General features: G+C 40.4%; 1 protein-coding gene across 13 annotated transcripts in view; it reads right to left on the bottom strand.

Annotated features, from left to right (window-relative positions):
• Positions 1 to 13,612, bottom strand: part of CADPS2 (calcium dependent secretion activator 2) — a 335,485-nt gene that overhangs the window by 155,600 nt on the left and 166,273 nt on the right. For all 13 annotated transcript variants that reach the window (XM_075727943.1, XM_075727950.1, XM_075727951.1 and 10 more), the window contains exon 7: positions 9,629 to 9,740. In XM_075727943.1, coding sequence (XP_075584058.1) covers positions 9,629 to 9,740 — 112 coding nt within the window. The remainder of the gene's footprint in view (positions 1 to 9,628; positions 9,741 to 13,612) is intronic.

Below are 13,612 nucleotides of genomic sequence, written 5' to 3'. Positions count from 1 at the left end.
TACCATTATCACGAAGCAGTATTTCAAAAGTAACAACTCTAAAAAGCAGCATTCTTCACATCTTTTATTTCTTGAAAACTAAAATTAATCATAACATTAACTATCAAGTTAACTTCTCATACATAGTCCTTGTGCCTGGTGTCACATATATAAAACACAATATATTATCCTCTGTGTTATTAGGAAAGTTAAATCAAGGATTTGAGTAAGAATCTCCAAGCAAGCATAAATCTAACAGATATTATTAAGCCAAAAATATTACAATAGTGTCATTCAGATCTAATCATCTGAAGGATGATGTAAGCCGAAGGCCCTTCAGCTTCTCATCTCAGTATTTTGCAGGAACACATTCGTGCATCCTGTTAATATCAGGAGCTCTAGCGAAGCAGAGGAATACGATGCATCACCCCTAATCAAGTGTGCAACCTTTATAACACCAGTGGGAAAAACAACCTGTCAGAACTATTGAGTACACTGAGTACCTTTTAAAGAGACAGGAAAAGAAGTAGTATATTCTGGTTTCAATAAATCAGGAGGCTACTGGTTTTTTTTCTTTGTGCAAATGCATAGCAAACACAATTTGTAACAGAGCTTATTCCTTCTTTCCCAAGAAACAAGCTGATTTTCATTTTGAGTAAAAGCCATCCCTTAAAAAAAATTTAAAAGCATTATGAGTATGGCAATCTTTTGAGTGCTGAAGCATCAAACAGAAAATGATTTTTAGTTTGTTTATCTTTTTAAATGAAAGATTATATAAACAGAATTATTACTCATTCCTTGCATTTAATCATTCGGCATTAACATAGGACTGCAGGAGATGTTACGAATTCTTCCTTTTCTACAGGCTGCAGTTCCTGTTGTTCTGTAACAGCTTATTACAGCTCATGCATCTCAAGTGACATCTTTCTCCTGTCAACTTCTTGAGTTTTTAGAATTATGATGAAAATATAAGCAGACAATTGTATAATTAATTCATCACTTCAGTACTGACAATTCCTTTTCTGAATTTTTAAAGAAGTATTTTAGAGCTTCATTCTCAAACCGTTCACAATGAATAAGTATCTGGCAGAATATTTAAGTATGCACTGTGTTGTCTTTGTTTTACACTTTGTCATGCCTTCCAGCTTTAAACAATGAGACCTAAAAGAACTTTGTCATCAAACTTTTTATCATTACACACAAACACATGTACACACACGCACACAAAGCATTTGACAGGCATTAATTATCTTCACAATAACCTTCATACTAATACTGCCCTTAAGGGCAATGCTAACCATTGTGTACCATATCATCAGGTGGCACAAACTGTAAGCTCCCATGAAATCACTGAAACCGAAACACTGGGCAAATGTTCCTTGATAGGAAAAGTAAAAAGTTGCTGAAATTTGTATTAAAAGCATTCTCTCCACTATGGTACACTGCAATGCAAGGACATTGCCATTGTCAGTGGAGAAACTTTCTAGGTTATTCTGTCTCAGATTTCCTTTCAGGACTGGTTAAGGGATTTTAATCTTCTAGTTGTTGTTCTATAATCTACTTTAAAAAATAAAATGGTATCAACTCATATGTCTTCTCTGGTGGATATAAAACTCACCTACAGGATACTCTTTCACTGTGCCTAAAACTTCTAAAAGTTTCATAAAATTCCTACTACATCATACATTTCTGAATTAATTTTTATTTTAATTTATCTTATTTTATTGTTCTTATACCTGTGAATATCACCATAGTAGACTATTTAGCAGCAGCACAGAGAACTATGAGTTGTTAGTCTAGGACTGTGTTTACAATGAGTAAACTAACAGGTAATCTGCATTAAAAAGTATAATAAACTATTAATGATCACAATGCTACACACCAGACACAGCTGCTGTGCACTGCACTGCTTCACCTGATTTAAGGCAAATTAATAGTATCAGAACAGTGTGGGTTGAGATAATTCAGTAAATTCAATCATTTCATGATTATTAAAAATACTCAACCATGTGGTCTGATTGTATCATAGAATCATAGAATGCTTTGGGTTGGAAGGAACCTTTAGAAGTCATCTAGCCCAACCTCCCTGCAGTGAGCAGGGACATATATCTAGTATGACATTTCCTCAGACCACATTGTAACTGAAAAAGTGGCAAGTTCACTTTATGCCTCTCCTCATTTGGATGTAAAATAAACACAGAAATTTTAAATATTATAAAGCCACACACTTACGGATTTGTGCAAGGTGATATTCTCAAAACACTGTGTCTTAATTGTGAATGACTGAAAATGTTTCTCTCCTGGGCTTAAAATATGACAGGTTGAAAGATATGACACTAATATAATTAGACGACTTAACTAACCATCATTTATTGTGATTCAGTTGTATATTTAAGTCCCCAGCTGAACTGCAACAGAAGTTATTTGAAGTATACCTGAGCCAAACAGTCAATCCAGCAAGCAACTCTTAACTCTCCTCTATCTTTGGCATATTGATCGTATCTTCTTTTAAAGATATGAAAGAAAAGTTGAGTTGTCCAAAATACTCTGAAAGCTTGAACAAACTAAACTTGGGATAATCTTGCTTTCTCAGAGCAGATAACCAAGCAGAAGGTTCAGAGTCAAAAGCACTGTGCATAAATACCTCCTATCAGTATTCCCATGTTTAGATAAAGCTCTCAAGCTAACCATCCCTGGCCGCAGTTGTCCTGTTGTCAAAAAGAAAACGCAGCCTTCAAAAGGGACCAACAAAGCTAAGAGGCAAGCAGACTGGTAAGCCGTAAGCACACTTGAGAAAAAGCAAGAGTCAAGGTAATATCTACTTTTTCCCCCATCCCACACTTGAGGCTGAGTTCAATTTCAGCCAACTCGTGTCCTCGCATGCTGGCTGCTCCCCCTCCCCATCCTCTACTTCCACCCAAACCCATGATATTCAAGAGTTGAACAAGCACTGGAGTTTCCTTCTCTTTTCACCGAAGTATTTGAAATGAGATTGATTTTACGAATTGGGGTGGTCTAAGAGACATTTTGAGATCTCAGACCTTGGTAATCATGGTAATTCTGAACAGACTATGCTGAGTTTTGGCTCACTGTCACAAATGAAAAAGATAAAAGTGAAAAAGATCAGCTGCTCCTTAATGCCCTGGCTGAGAGCCAGATGACACTTAACATGCTATTACAAAAACCCCTTATCTCACCTTCAGTACAGCTCACACCACACAACCTTAAAGAAAATAAAGATGCAGCCCATCAACAGTCTCTTCTTCGTAACATAGCCTCGGCCGTCTTCAAAAACCAGACCGAACCTTCAACCTGTCCCTATCCCCAGGGAGGTGCCCAATGCCTGGGGCTGCCCTGGTGTCCCCCATCCTGCCCGCTCCCTTCCACCGCAGGGAGCCCCTGCTGCTTCTGCCACCCAGCTTCCTGCCCTTTCTTCAAACTGCATGGTCCCCAACAGGAAAGCCAGAAGATTTTATGAGGCAATGGAAGTTCCCATGCCTGATGTGCTCTTCCAGAGCACAAATGGTGCTACAAATGATTGCTTTTTGCCATTGACTAAACCCACATTTTCTTTTTATCTTATTCCATACCTAGGATGAAAAATTTTAGCCTCAACGCTTAAGGTCTGGCTAAGTTACAAGCAATTGAGAACTGAATCTTACGTCATGTGGCCTTAACCACAAGCAGCATTGCCAGCCCTGTTCAGAACAAACAATACAGTCATGGTCATGCAAGAAACCCCAGGATGAACTGGAGAAGTCCTCTAACTCCTGTGCTCTACCAGAGACATTTCTAACTCAATTTGTGATTATTTAAAACTATGAAAAACATTGAGTGCCCAATACAGAAGATCATATGCTCCCTCAACTGCATTTGCTGAAGCTTTCATCATGCTACAGGACTAATTCATTCTATGGAAGGCTTTTTCTTTCATGTTTCAAAATGTAGTGATTTGAAGAGATGTCAGTGCAAGCAGACAGGACAGGCAAATTTTATGTTATGAAATAAGCACCCATTATTATTTGGCACATGCAAATTTATGCTGCTGGTCACTGCCTGAGCAAAGATCATAAGAAAATTTCCTAGTTAAATACACTCCGTTTTACTGATTTGAAAGTAGCGTTATAGACCAAAAATTGTTGAAGCTGGTTTGGGATAGGAAATAGATGACTAGTAACAATGTGGAGACCCTTTAATGTTATGTTGTTTGTGTAACTCTGGTCCCAGCCTTACTTAGGGGACACTTACCTGTTTTTGATAGAAATGTCTACTGACTCCTCTCACGTCACCTTCTCCCGTAACTGGAAAGTTTGGAGCTGTTCTGAGTTATGTCAGCCCCTTGGCCAAAGACAGGTTAATGTCAGAAAGCCAGAAGCTGTTGTCAGTGTGACAAGAAGTGAAGTTCCCTCAAACGCCCCAGCAGCAGCCTGCCAAGCACAGCACTGCACTCACGTCCTCCGAGCATTAAGTCATGATGTGCTGCTGCCAAGAGGATGAAGCAAAAGAAGCTCAAGGGAAGGGACAAGGTTGGAGGTAGAAGTGGGAAAAGGAGATGGCTCTCTTGAAACTAACTCCCTTAGAGAAGTTCTCACCTAGGGAACCCCTAAAGAAAGGGTTAGTAAGAGCTTGATCACCAAGAGAGCTTATGAGTACTTTACACAAGCTCCATCGTCTCAGATATTGAGTGATCTCTCACTTTTCAGCTATGATTGTATTACAGCTGAAACACTGAGACAAGACTTCGGGTAACAGGTGGTTAAAAAGAAACAAAAATCAAACTGAACAGGTGAACGGTGAAAAAGCTATCTAAAATACTGTTGTTGACAAAGAACTGGGAAGACTTTGCAATTTATGCATTCAATGGACCTCTGCTGATGCTGCCAGCTGAACGCTTACCTTAATAGATCTTAGCAATTGATAAAAGTCATCTTTAAGTCCTTCCCAAAGAGCCTGTCCCACAAATCTAAGAGAGAGAATGCCTGAATGAAAAGTATCTCAAGAATTTCTGACAAGGGGCATTCTCAGACAAGCGACTGAGAAAACCCGTTAGCGTGCAAACAATAACACTCAGCCAGACATAGCAGGGTGCTGACAGGCAGACTGCTCAGGGAGCAAGAGAAAAAGGGGGAGTGGAAGCAATCTCTTACCATTGCCCAAACTTAAAAAAAGACAGAAAAACTAGACCTGTGACACCTCAGTCATTTCAAAATGTGATGGAGAAACACATTCGCCAGGATGGCAGGCTTTAAATTAACATATTCACAGTATGAAATTGTCTCTGCTCAGCAGCCCTTCGAAAGCAGCACAGAAGATAACCAACATGCCCGGTGCAGTCAGCATTCAGAAACCAGGCAATCATGCAAGTATGGGTACCTAGCCAGCAGAGCTATTTTGTAATGTCTTTAAATCAAACCCAGAGTAACAGCACCAATGAAAAAAACCGTAACTGCACAGCTAATTATTGCTGGCTGCAGCTGACTGTGACAAGCAGGTTGTGAGACAATAGTTCCCTTTTAATTGAATAGTCAGAGTGACAAGGCTGAAATATTCTTATATTCAAAAAGTATCAGCAATCAAACACCACCTGCTGTTCTCACATTGTATTCACATGTGTGCTAAGCAAGCACAATGGCTGTCACTTTGAATTACTAGGTTTGAACATCTTCATACACAAAGTACTGAACAAGGAAAAGTGGTGTCAGATCCCTGAGTTTCAGAAACTACCAGGCTGATTTTTCAGAAGTATTTACTCCAAACTCTGAAGGCGTCTTCACGCTTCCTCAGTTGTTGCATGTACAAATGCAAACATCAATTCTGCCTTCTGTATACACATACAAAAATTATTGAAGCAGCCAGATCAGTGTCAGTCACATAACAACTGTGCCACGCATTTCAAAGATATTTGAATAAAGTAAGTTCTTAACATTTCCTCATTAAAAGAAACTTAGCTTCAAAGATGCAGCCTGCCTCACTTCCTAGGAGTTGAATTCAGTGGTCCACTCTATGCAGAGGTTCACACAACCACAGACACAGACCGTGACTCCAGAGGCTCACATTCTGCAGAACCCAAATACAAATAACATCCTTTCCCCTCCTGTGCAGCACACATCTCCATTTTTTCTTTCAGTGGAAAACTGAGTTTGTCCAACTGTCCTCCAGTTTGTGTAGAAGAGAGAATAAGGGTTAAGATTTGATTTTTGTTTGAAAACACTTAAAGTGGTCAGCAGGGAGCCAGAAGAATATCCCCCAGCAAGCAAAATCTTCTCTCGGCATTCACGACTGCATTTATTTTGTTTTTTTTACGAGGAAGAAACTCCAGCTTCCTGTCAGTTAAGCACATCTTAAATGCCTTGAAGGGAGAAGATATTACGTACAGACAACAACCCTTCCGTCTCTTGGTGGTCACCTGATGACTTCTGTAGCAGAGGCTGAGCAGCCCCCCACCTCCGCTTCTCAACAGGGAGTATATAAAGCTGTAAGTATGGTCTGCCCTCTCTACTGAAAGCACGAGCCTGCATCCCTCCTGCTCCAACATGAGCTAGTTGCTTCTGGAAATCAGCAGCATCTCCTCCTTAAACCGAGGAGCTGTAGTGCCATCATACTGAGATCAGGGCCTACCTCTTAAGTTCATAAGTGTGAGAGACTGCCATGTACCGATGGGGTCAATGGAAATGCCTTCTCCTCTGCAGCTCTGAGGAAACCTTTGCTGGCTCCACATTTCACACCTTAGATCTGTTTCAATAACACACCAATCCCTTGGTGGCAGAAGAAACCCTCTGGTACGAGATGGAAGTTCAAAATTCAAATCATGTAGCTTGATGCCACCTTCTATTTCTAATTATAGATTAGACAGAACAAAACCTTCACAATAACCACAGGGTATGAGAAATGCAAACTTCAATAATGTGGAAAAGCGGTATCAGGTCAAGACACATGCTTTGAAGAAAGTACCCGACAGATGAGAATTAATGTCCACAGGAAGCCTATCTCAGAAGGGGCAGGTTTGAGTTGAATTTTCAAGTACAGAAAAAATAACAGCAGAAGTATCTTCAGGCTTTTTCAGAGCATAACAAAATGTAGCTGAATCAGCTGCACTCCTGCAAGTCACTGCAGTGTACTGACCAGGCATAAAGTTGCCAAACTTTATTAGAATTAAACTTATCCACTGGGATCCAAAGGCTACCTGAATTTAAACCTCTCAACCTGGAAATGAAGACATTGACAACAAAACAAGCCTTTGAAAGATAAAACATATACCATGAGCATACACAGTACCTTAAAATTATTTTGTAAAAATTCTGTCAAATATTCTCCCAGTCTCCCCTGAAGCTAGCAACCATCACTATTAAATACTCTGGTTAAACCAGAGAGGTAAGCTGGCAGATTCCCCCTTCTCCCAAGTTGAGCATCCACCGTCACCAGCTGGAAGGTGTCTGTCAGCAACCCCAGGTATTGCCAGACCTGGGAGGTGTGAGAGGACAGACCAGATGCCCAAACAGGCTGATGCACAGCCAACGTGCCCTTTTTCATGTTCTCTTCCACTGCTAAGGACCATGCAGTGTACGTAAGGTCATTGCAGGAAGTTTATCATTTACTGACTTATCTTTTACAGAAGGTATTTTTGGGTCAAGGATGGGGGATGGACATTTTTGGTAAATCAGGAATGGATTATAAAATGTAAAATCAGCATCCAAGCATCTCTCAGGTACTTCTGTTTGCTATGCCTCAGCACAAGCTTTAACACGAAGAGGAAAAAAGGTGATGGCCTTTGTCCTTTGTGACAAAGGGGAAAAAACCCAGCAAAAAGCGATGATTTTAATAGCCTAATTCTGGTACAAACTGCCAAACCTCAGAGCATCTGATAAAAGCATGCAGAGTCTCAGAAGAACAGGAGAGTAAGAATCAGCAACAGAACCAGAAGCTTGCTCTTTCCTCCCTCACCTTTTATATATCTTGCTTTGTCTCTGGGAAAGCTGGGTCAGACTCCATCCAACAACAGGGCAGTGAGCTCAGCCCCTGTCCCTGTCAACTACCTGTTTTTATTTTCTCTCTCTCCCCTCACCACTCCCAACCAAGAAAGGAAAGTTATTACCTTCTTTAAACTGGTTTGGCCAGCTGACAAATATAGATGTGTCAGAAGGAGGCCAGGAGTGGGAAGGGAGAAGAGGCAGGGAAAAAACACAAAACAAACCATCTGGGGCCACATGATACAGTTAAGGTAAAAGCTATATTCAATATTTTGCATTTGAAATGTTTCCATTCTTTACAATCATTTAAAATCTTTTTACCCTCCCGTCCTAAGACAAGCTGCAGCGTAAGAAAGCAGACCTGAAGTTTGGCTATTTAAGGTTGCAGAGCAAGAGGATCCTGTTAACACTTGTAATTCTTAGCCCCTTTATTCTGTTAATGTTTCTTTTCTTCTCTGACTTCTTGGCAATGACTATGCTGGCTACTGTTCACAATGGCCACATAGTCCCTTCTCCACTGCCCTGCACCTTTGCATTGACCTTCCTTTTGCTTCTTTGAAAGGACTGAGCAAGCAGGGACAGAGAAGAAACTTCTCTGCTTTTAATAGCACTACGCAGTTCCTGTAAGTCCACCCTTTTAATTTCTCATTTCGTTGTTTTGAATCCAGATAGTGCTGACTCCAGTCTGCTCAGCTGCACCCCTGTGGCTCCCCTGTATCTGCCACGATGCCTGCCCAGCTCCTGCCAGTGTGTTACCCCGAATGGAAATCTTCCCCATGCAGATCCCACCTTCACCTCAGCCATCCTTGACCAAGTGACCTTAGAGGCCACCTAGAAGGACATAAGAGGACGCAAGAAGAAGTAATACTGGGGATACAGTCCTGACCTTAACAAGTGACCCAATGTGTGGGAGAATCTGTCTTTGTGTAGCCACCTGCACTTGGAGGACACAAAGTGGGGAAGAGCCCTGCTCTTGCTTGAATGAGAAACAGCCATGACTCTGAATGCAGAACTGAGCATTAGAATGTGAGCCATCCTCCATGCGTTACATGTCAGAGGGGAGAATTTCAACAGGAGATGGGGGGCGAGATTTGCAGACCATCTCTGCCTTGTTCACCCTCCTCTTTCTATGATACACTGCACACTCTAGCTCCTGATTTTGGCCTAAGAAGGATAAATGATCCTGTCAAGATAGGGAAAATGTGAAAGAGGAGGGGATGCTTATACAGTACAAGAGTGAGAACTCTTATTTTAGTCTGACATATTATCTCCATCACTCCTCCCCTCTCCCCAATCCTTCCACCACTCAAGTCCTTCCTTCCCTTTCCCCGATCGTCTGCTATTTTTATTACATGCCAAATCTTCTCTCTCTCCTCTTCAATCCTAATTTGAATAGCAACAAGCATTGGTAGGTCACCTAGGAATTAAAAAAGTTTTAAAGAAGACAAAAAGAACCCTCATGGATCCCTGATGCAAGTTTCTGAAAGGCAATTCAGGTCAACATATCATGTTTTGAACCCTGGAAAAAGTCACCCTTAAAAGAAAAAGCACTGTTTGGTACAGCTGCAGCAGAGCAGGTGCTGTACTGAATACCTTATACCGTTTTATGGCATGTTTTATCAATGCTTCCATTTCTACGCATCATTTCTCACATATTTCCTGTTTCTACACATAATACTCACTCTTCCCAGTTCTTTATCTTCAAGTGCCAGCACACCGGTGCTTTCTGTAAAGAGTTTTACTTTGACAACAGGCCGAGGGTGAGTAGTGGTGAAATCCCCTTGAGTTCCCCATCTGCAATAAATAAAAGAACAGAATTTAACTGGGGCAGAGGATAGGCCTGAGAGTGATAGGACTGTAATCTTTTTGTACAGAGTATTTATTAATGCACTCCTAGAACTTTATTTCCAAACTTTGGAGGGGAGAGGGCATGGAAGTACATTTCTGAGTATCCAAGATTAAACATCTACATGGGAAAACTGGCTTTTCTCTGTGAGAAGACGAATCAGGAGTTTTCTATATGACTCTTCTCATCAAAAGTCAGTAATGATTTTTTAATGGGAAAACCCCAAGGACTGAAATTATATCCTCATAGGCAAAAACAGAACCAAGCAAGAAAGCAAAGGAGGAGGAGGAAGGGGGAAAGGGAGAAAGGGGGAAAGGGAAATCTTTTTTCTATTAAATGTATTATTAGGTTCACTATCTTGTGCATACAAGTCAAATTAATTCAGCAAAGAAACACAGAATCATAGAATGGTTTGGGTTGGAAGGGACCTTAAAGATCATCTAGTTCCAACCCCCCTGCCATGGGCAGGGACAACTTCCACTGGACCAGGCTGCTCAAAGCCCCACCCAATCCGGCCTTGAACACTTCCAGGATGGGGCAATGTCTCAATTTAAAAAAACTACTTGTATGCTTAACTTTAGGTGAACAAACTATGCAGAAAGTAAGAGACTTGAAAAGAGAAAACTTTATGCTTCATGAGCTGCTACAACTTAGAATAAGCATGTAGGAAAAATATAAACAAATTCTCTTAATTTTCTCCACTACTTGAGATATTGTGCTTAGCAGAAACTAAAGAAATAAAAAAAAATAGGTGACCTTAAGAGTATGCTCCATAAAAGGATGTATTGACAAGCTAAAATCTTAGAGGACCTCATATACAAAAAGCAGTATTTTCATTTCATGTTCAAGAATAATTTATGTGGACTCTCGATTGTTGGAAAAGGAACACACAGTACTAATCCTCCAGCAAAGGGATCTAATAGCTTAAACAAAATCCCTCAACTTGAGTTCAGACTTCAAGACAAAGTCTAGAAAATAATATGCAACCAAAACCTAAATTTTTAAGAAAGCGGTGGTTGTGTAAAAACCAGTCCTACAGGTGGCTGAACACATGCCAGACTACGAAAGTGAGGTTCACTGAAAATTAACCGAATCTTGCACTACATTCTGCCGCCTTTGCTTTGTCTGGATTAGATAGCTGTTCTTTCTGTCTGTCTGTTGTGGACATAGCCTTAGCCTGAGCTAAAGAGGTAATTGAAACAGGGACTCTGACAAGAAATTACCTTCCTGAGAGGGAGACAACCTGTTTTGTGATCTGATGACAGATGCTGCAGTCGCAGGACAAGACAATGCCTAGCACTGCTGCTCTTCCCAGCGGCGGTCCCAGGGGTAGGTTTTGTCACAATACAGAAATGACATTTCCAAGGTGAAAGCATCTTCATAAAAGATGAGATAATCGTATCTTCAGTCTCCCCCCCCCAGTTCCCAGTATTCAGGAGGAATGCTGCCTTGCAATCACAAACACAATCTAAGCACTTTGTTAGTTGCAGTCACTCTCTCTTGGGCGCCAGGATAATTTGTCCCTGAGCTTCCAGAAGCCTTGAACTGTGCACATTGTAATGGATAGGACCACCCGAATAATCAAAAGAAACTCCTATTAAAGTAACAAAACAAAACAAAAGTCTCTCTACAAAGATCTAGTCCAGCATTAACTTGCAGACAGAAGAAATGAGAAGTCACACGGACTGAAGGGAAGAGAAGAGACTCAGCCTGCTCAAGGAAGAGAGCATCACCGGGGGCGGCTCAGCTTCTGCAAGCTGAGCAGCAGGTACATGCTACGGCATGTGCTGGGGTCTGGGCACCACAGCATCTGGCTCCAGGACCTCCCCAGAAAGTGGTACAACTTTCTGGCTCCATTTCCACAGGTCACAGCAGGGAGGGACCAGGCACAGGTGAGCCTTGCCCAGGGAGCCTGGCCAAATTTGCTGCTCCTCTAATTTAGATGCACAATGAGAGACTGATGTGGATGGGACTAACACTGGGTCATCCACCTGTTGTTGACACTAATGCAGTATTGGAAATTGTCTTTAACCGCAGATTTGATCACAATCCTTGACTGACATCTTTCTCCCACCCTTTTTTCCATCTGCAGCAGTAAGTGAAAATCCTGGGCTGAAAAACAATGGTCTGAATCTATTCCTAAAGCTTAATATTCATGGTGGAAACATTCCATGCATTGATCTTCAGACTCCTTCCTGATCAGAACTTCAGCTAACTCTCCTAGCCTCTTAAGACCATGCCTTTGGAAGTGAATTATCTGGTAACGCAGACGGTCACAGATTTTACTGCCTAAACTTTAACATCATTCCTCACGGAGGTGCATGTGGAGAATCAAGTTCTGTTAGAAAAGGCAAATCCACGAGTGTGTTCTTTAGCATTACGCTTACTTGCGGGCATCTGATATTCCTCCCAGATGCAAATATCACAGCAAACTACACAAGGCTCATAGCTCATTTTCCTTATTATTCCTTGTGGATTACCAGAACAAAAACCCTGTTTCTTTGGAGCTTTGTGTTGTTGCAGAGGTATCCTTCCTCCTTGAAATCAGAAGTTGGGAGAGAGCAGCCAAAATAGAAGTGGTATCATGTTCATTTTAGTTTGCTTCTTCCAAGAATGAACATGGGCATGAGAGACCAAATAATCCAGACAGAAATTGAATTTAGCTATACGCTGTACGTTTAGAAGCACATTATGACTTTATTATGCATGCTATTAATGCATCAGGTATTAACTGAAGTGGAAGTCAGAAATTACAGCATAACCAAAATGTATAATATTGAACTCCCAGCTGTAGACTAACCCATATGAACATTGCTCCTAATAACAATTTGCAATTTGCATTTTAGTGGTTTGTCAGTATAAAATGAAGTGTAGTAATAAGAATGGCCTTACTGTCTGTATTTTGCACTGTCAGCACCCCGTAATAAACTTTTGTCTTGTTAAAAATAAAATTCTGAGGTGTAAAGAGTGTGCCATGAATATAACAAGATACCGGGCACTCAACTTTTATTAAGGGTGATCGAAAGCAAGGGATAGACTGAGTAAAGCATGCAGGTGTACATAAGCTAGCCTATTTTGAAATACACTTTACTGTTCTGAAATCAAATTATATTGGTGCTCAAGATCTGATACCTTTCAACTTCTTTTTTCCTGGCTATTTCTTTTATGATACCTGGTCATACTCCATTCCACAAATTAACTATTTGTTTATTCTTCCTGTTTATGAATAATACTTCATTTTAACCAAATTCCATTATAATGGGTATCACACTTTCAGCTTCTGTATCTGAGAGTATAAAAAGAGATATCAGATGTTCAGTGTACAGATCATCTTAAAATTACCTATAATGTAACTGCAAACAATAACTTTGGAGTAGCTACTGTCCCATCATCATCTGTGACTAAGAACTGTGCAAGTAAATTGCATCAATCCCATATTTAATGCCGAGATCATAAATATAGCCTTCCTAGCCAATAAATACGAATTTACTGAACCACTTGTCATTTCCACTGTAAAATTCTGTCACCTTTCTCCATGCTTTTGGCTATTTATTCTATAACTATATGTCTGTTCAAGGAGCTGTTAAGTTCAATGGTGAAAAACAGGTTAGGAGGATACCTAATAATTCATGGAATCAATACCCAAACAGTAATTATCATGATGCAAATCTTGATTACCAATACTGTAATTTCTCATTTCAATTTATAGATTTTGTGTGCTAATATAATTATATCCACTTGGTTTCTCAAAAATGTAACATTTTTCTTCCAAAACACATTTGCCTTCTGCCAAATGCATTTATTAATACCTATTGAAATG

Source organism: Pelecanus crispus, chromosome 1 (genome assembly GCF_030463565.1).
Source record: "Pelecanus crispus isolate bPelCri1 chromosome 1, bPelCri1.pri, whole genome shotgun sequence".
NCBI lineage: Eukaryota > Metazoa > Chordata > Aves > Pelecaniformes > Pelecanidae > Pelecanus > Pelecanus crispus.
The sequence above is the reverse complement of the archived record's forward strand: the minus strand, read 5'-3'. Positions and strand labels throughout refer to the sequence as shown.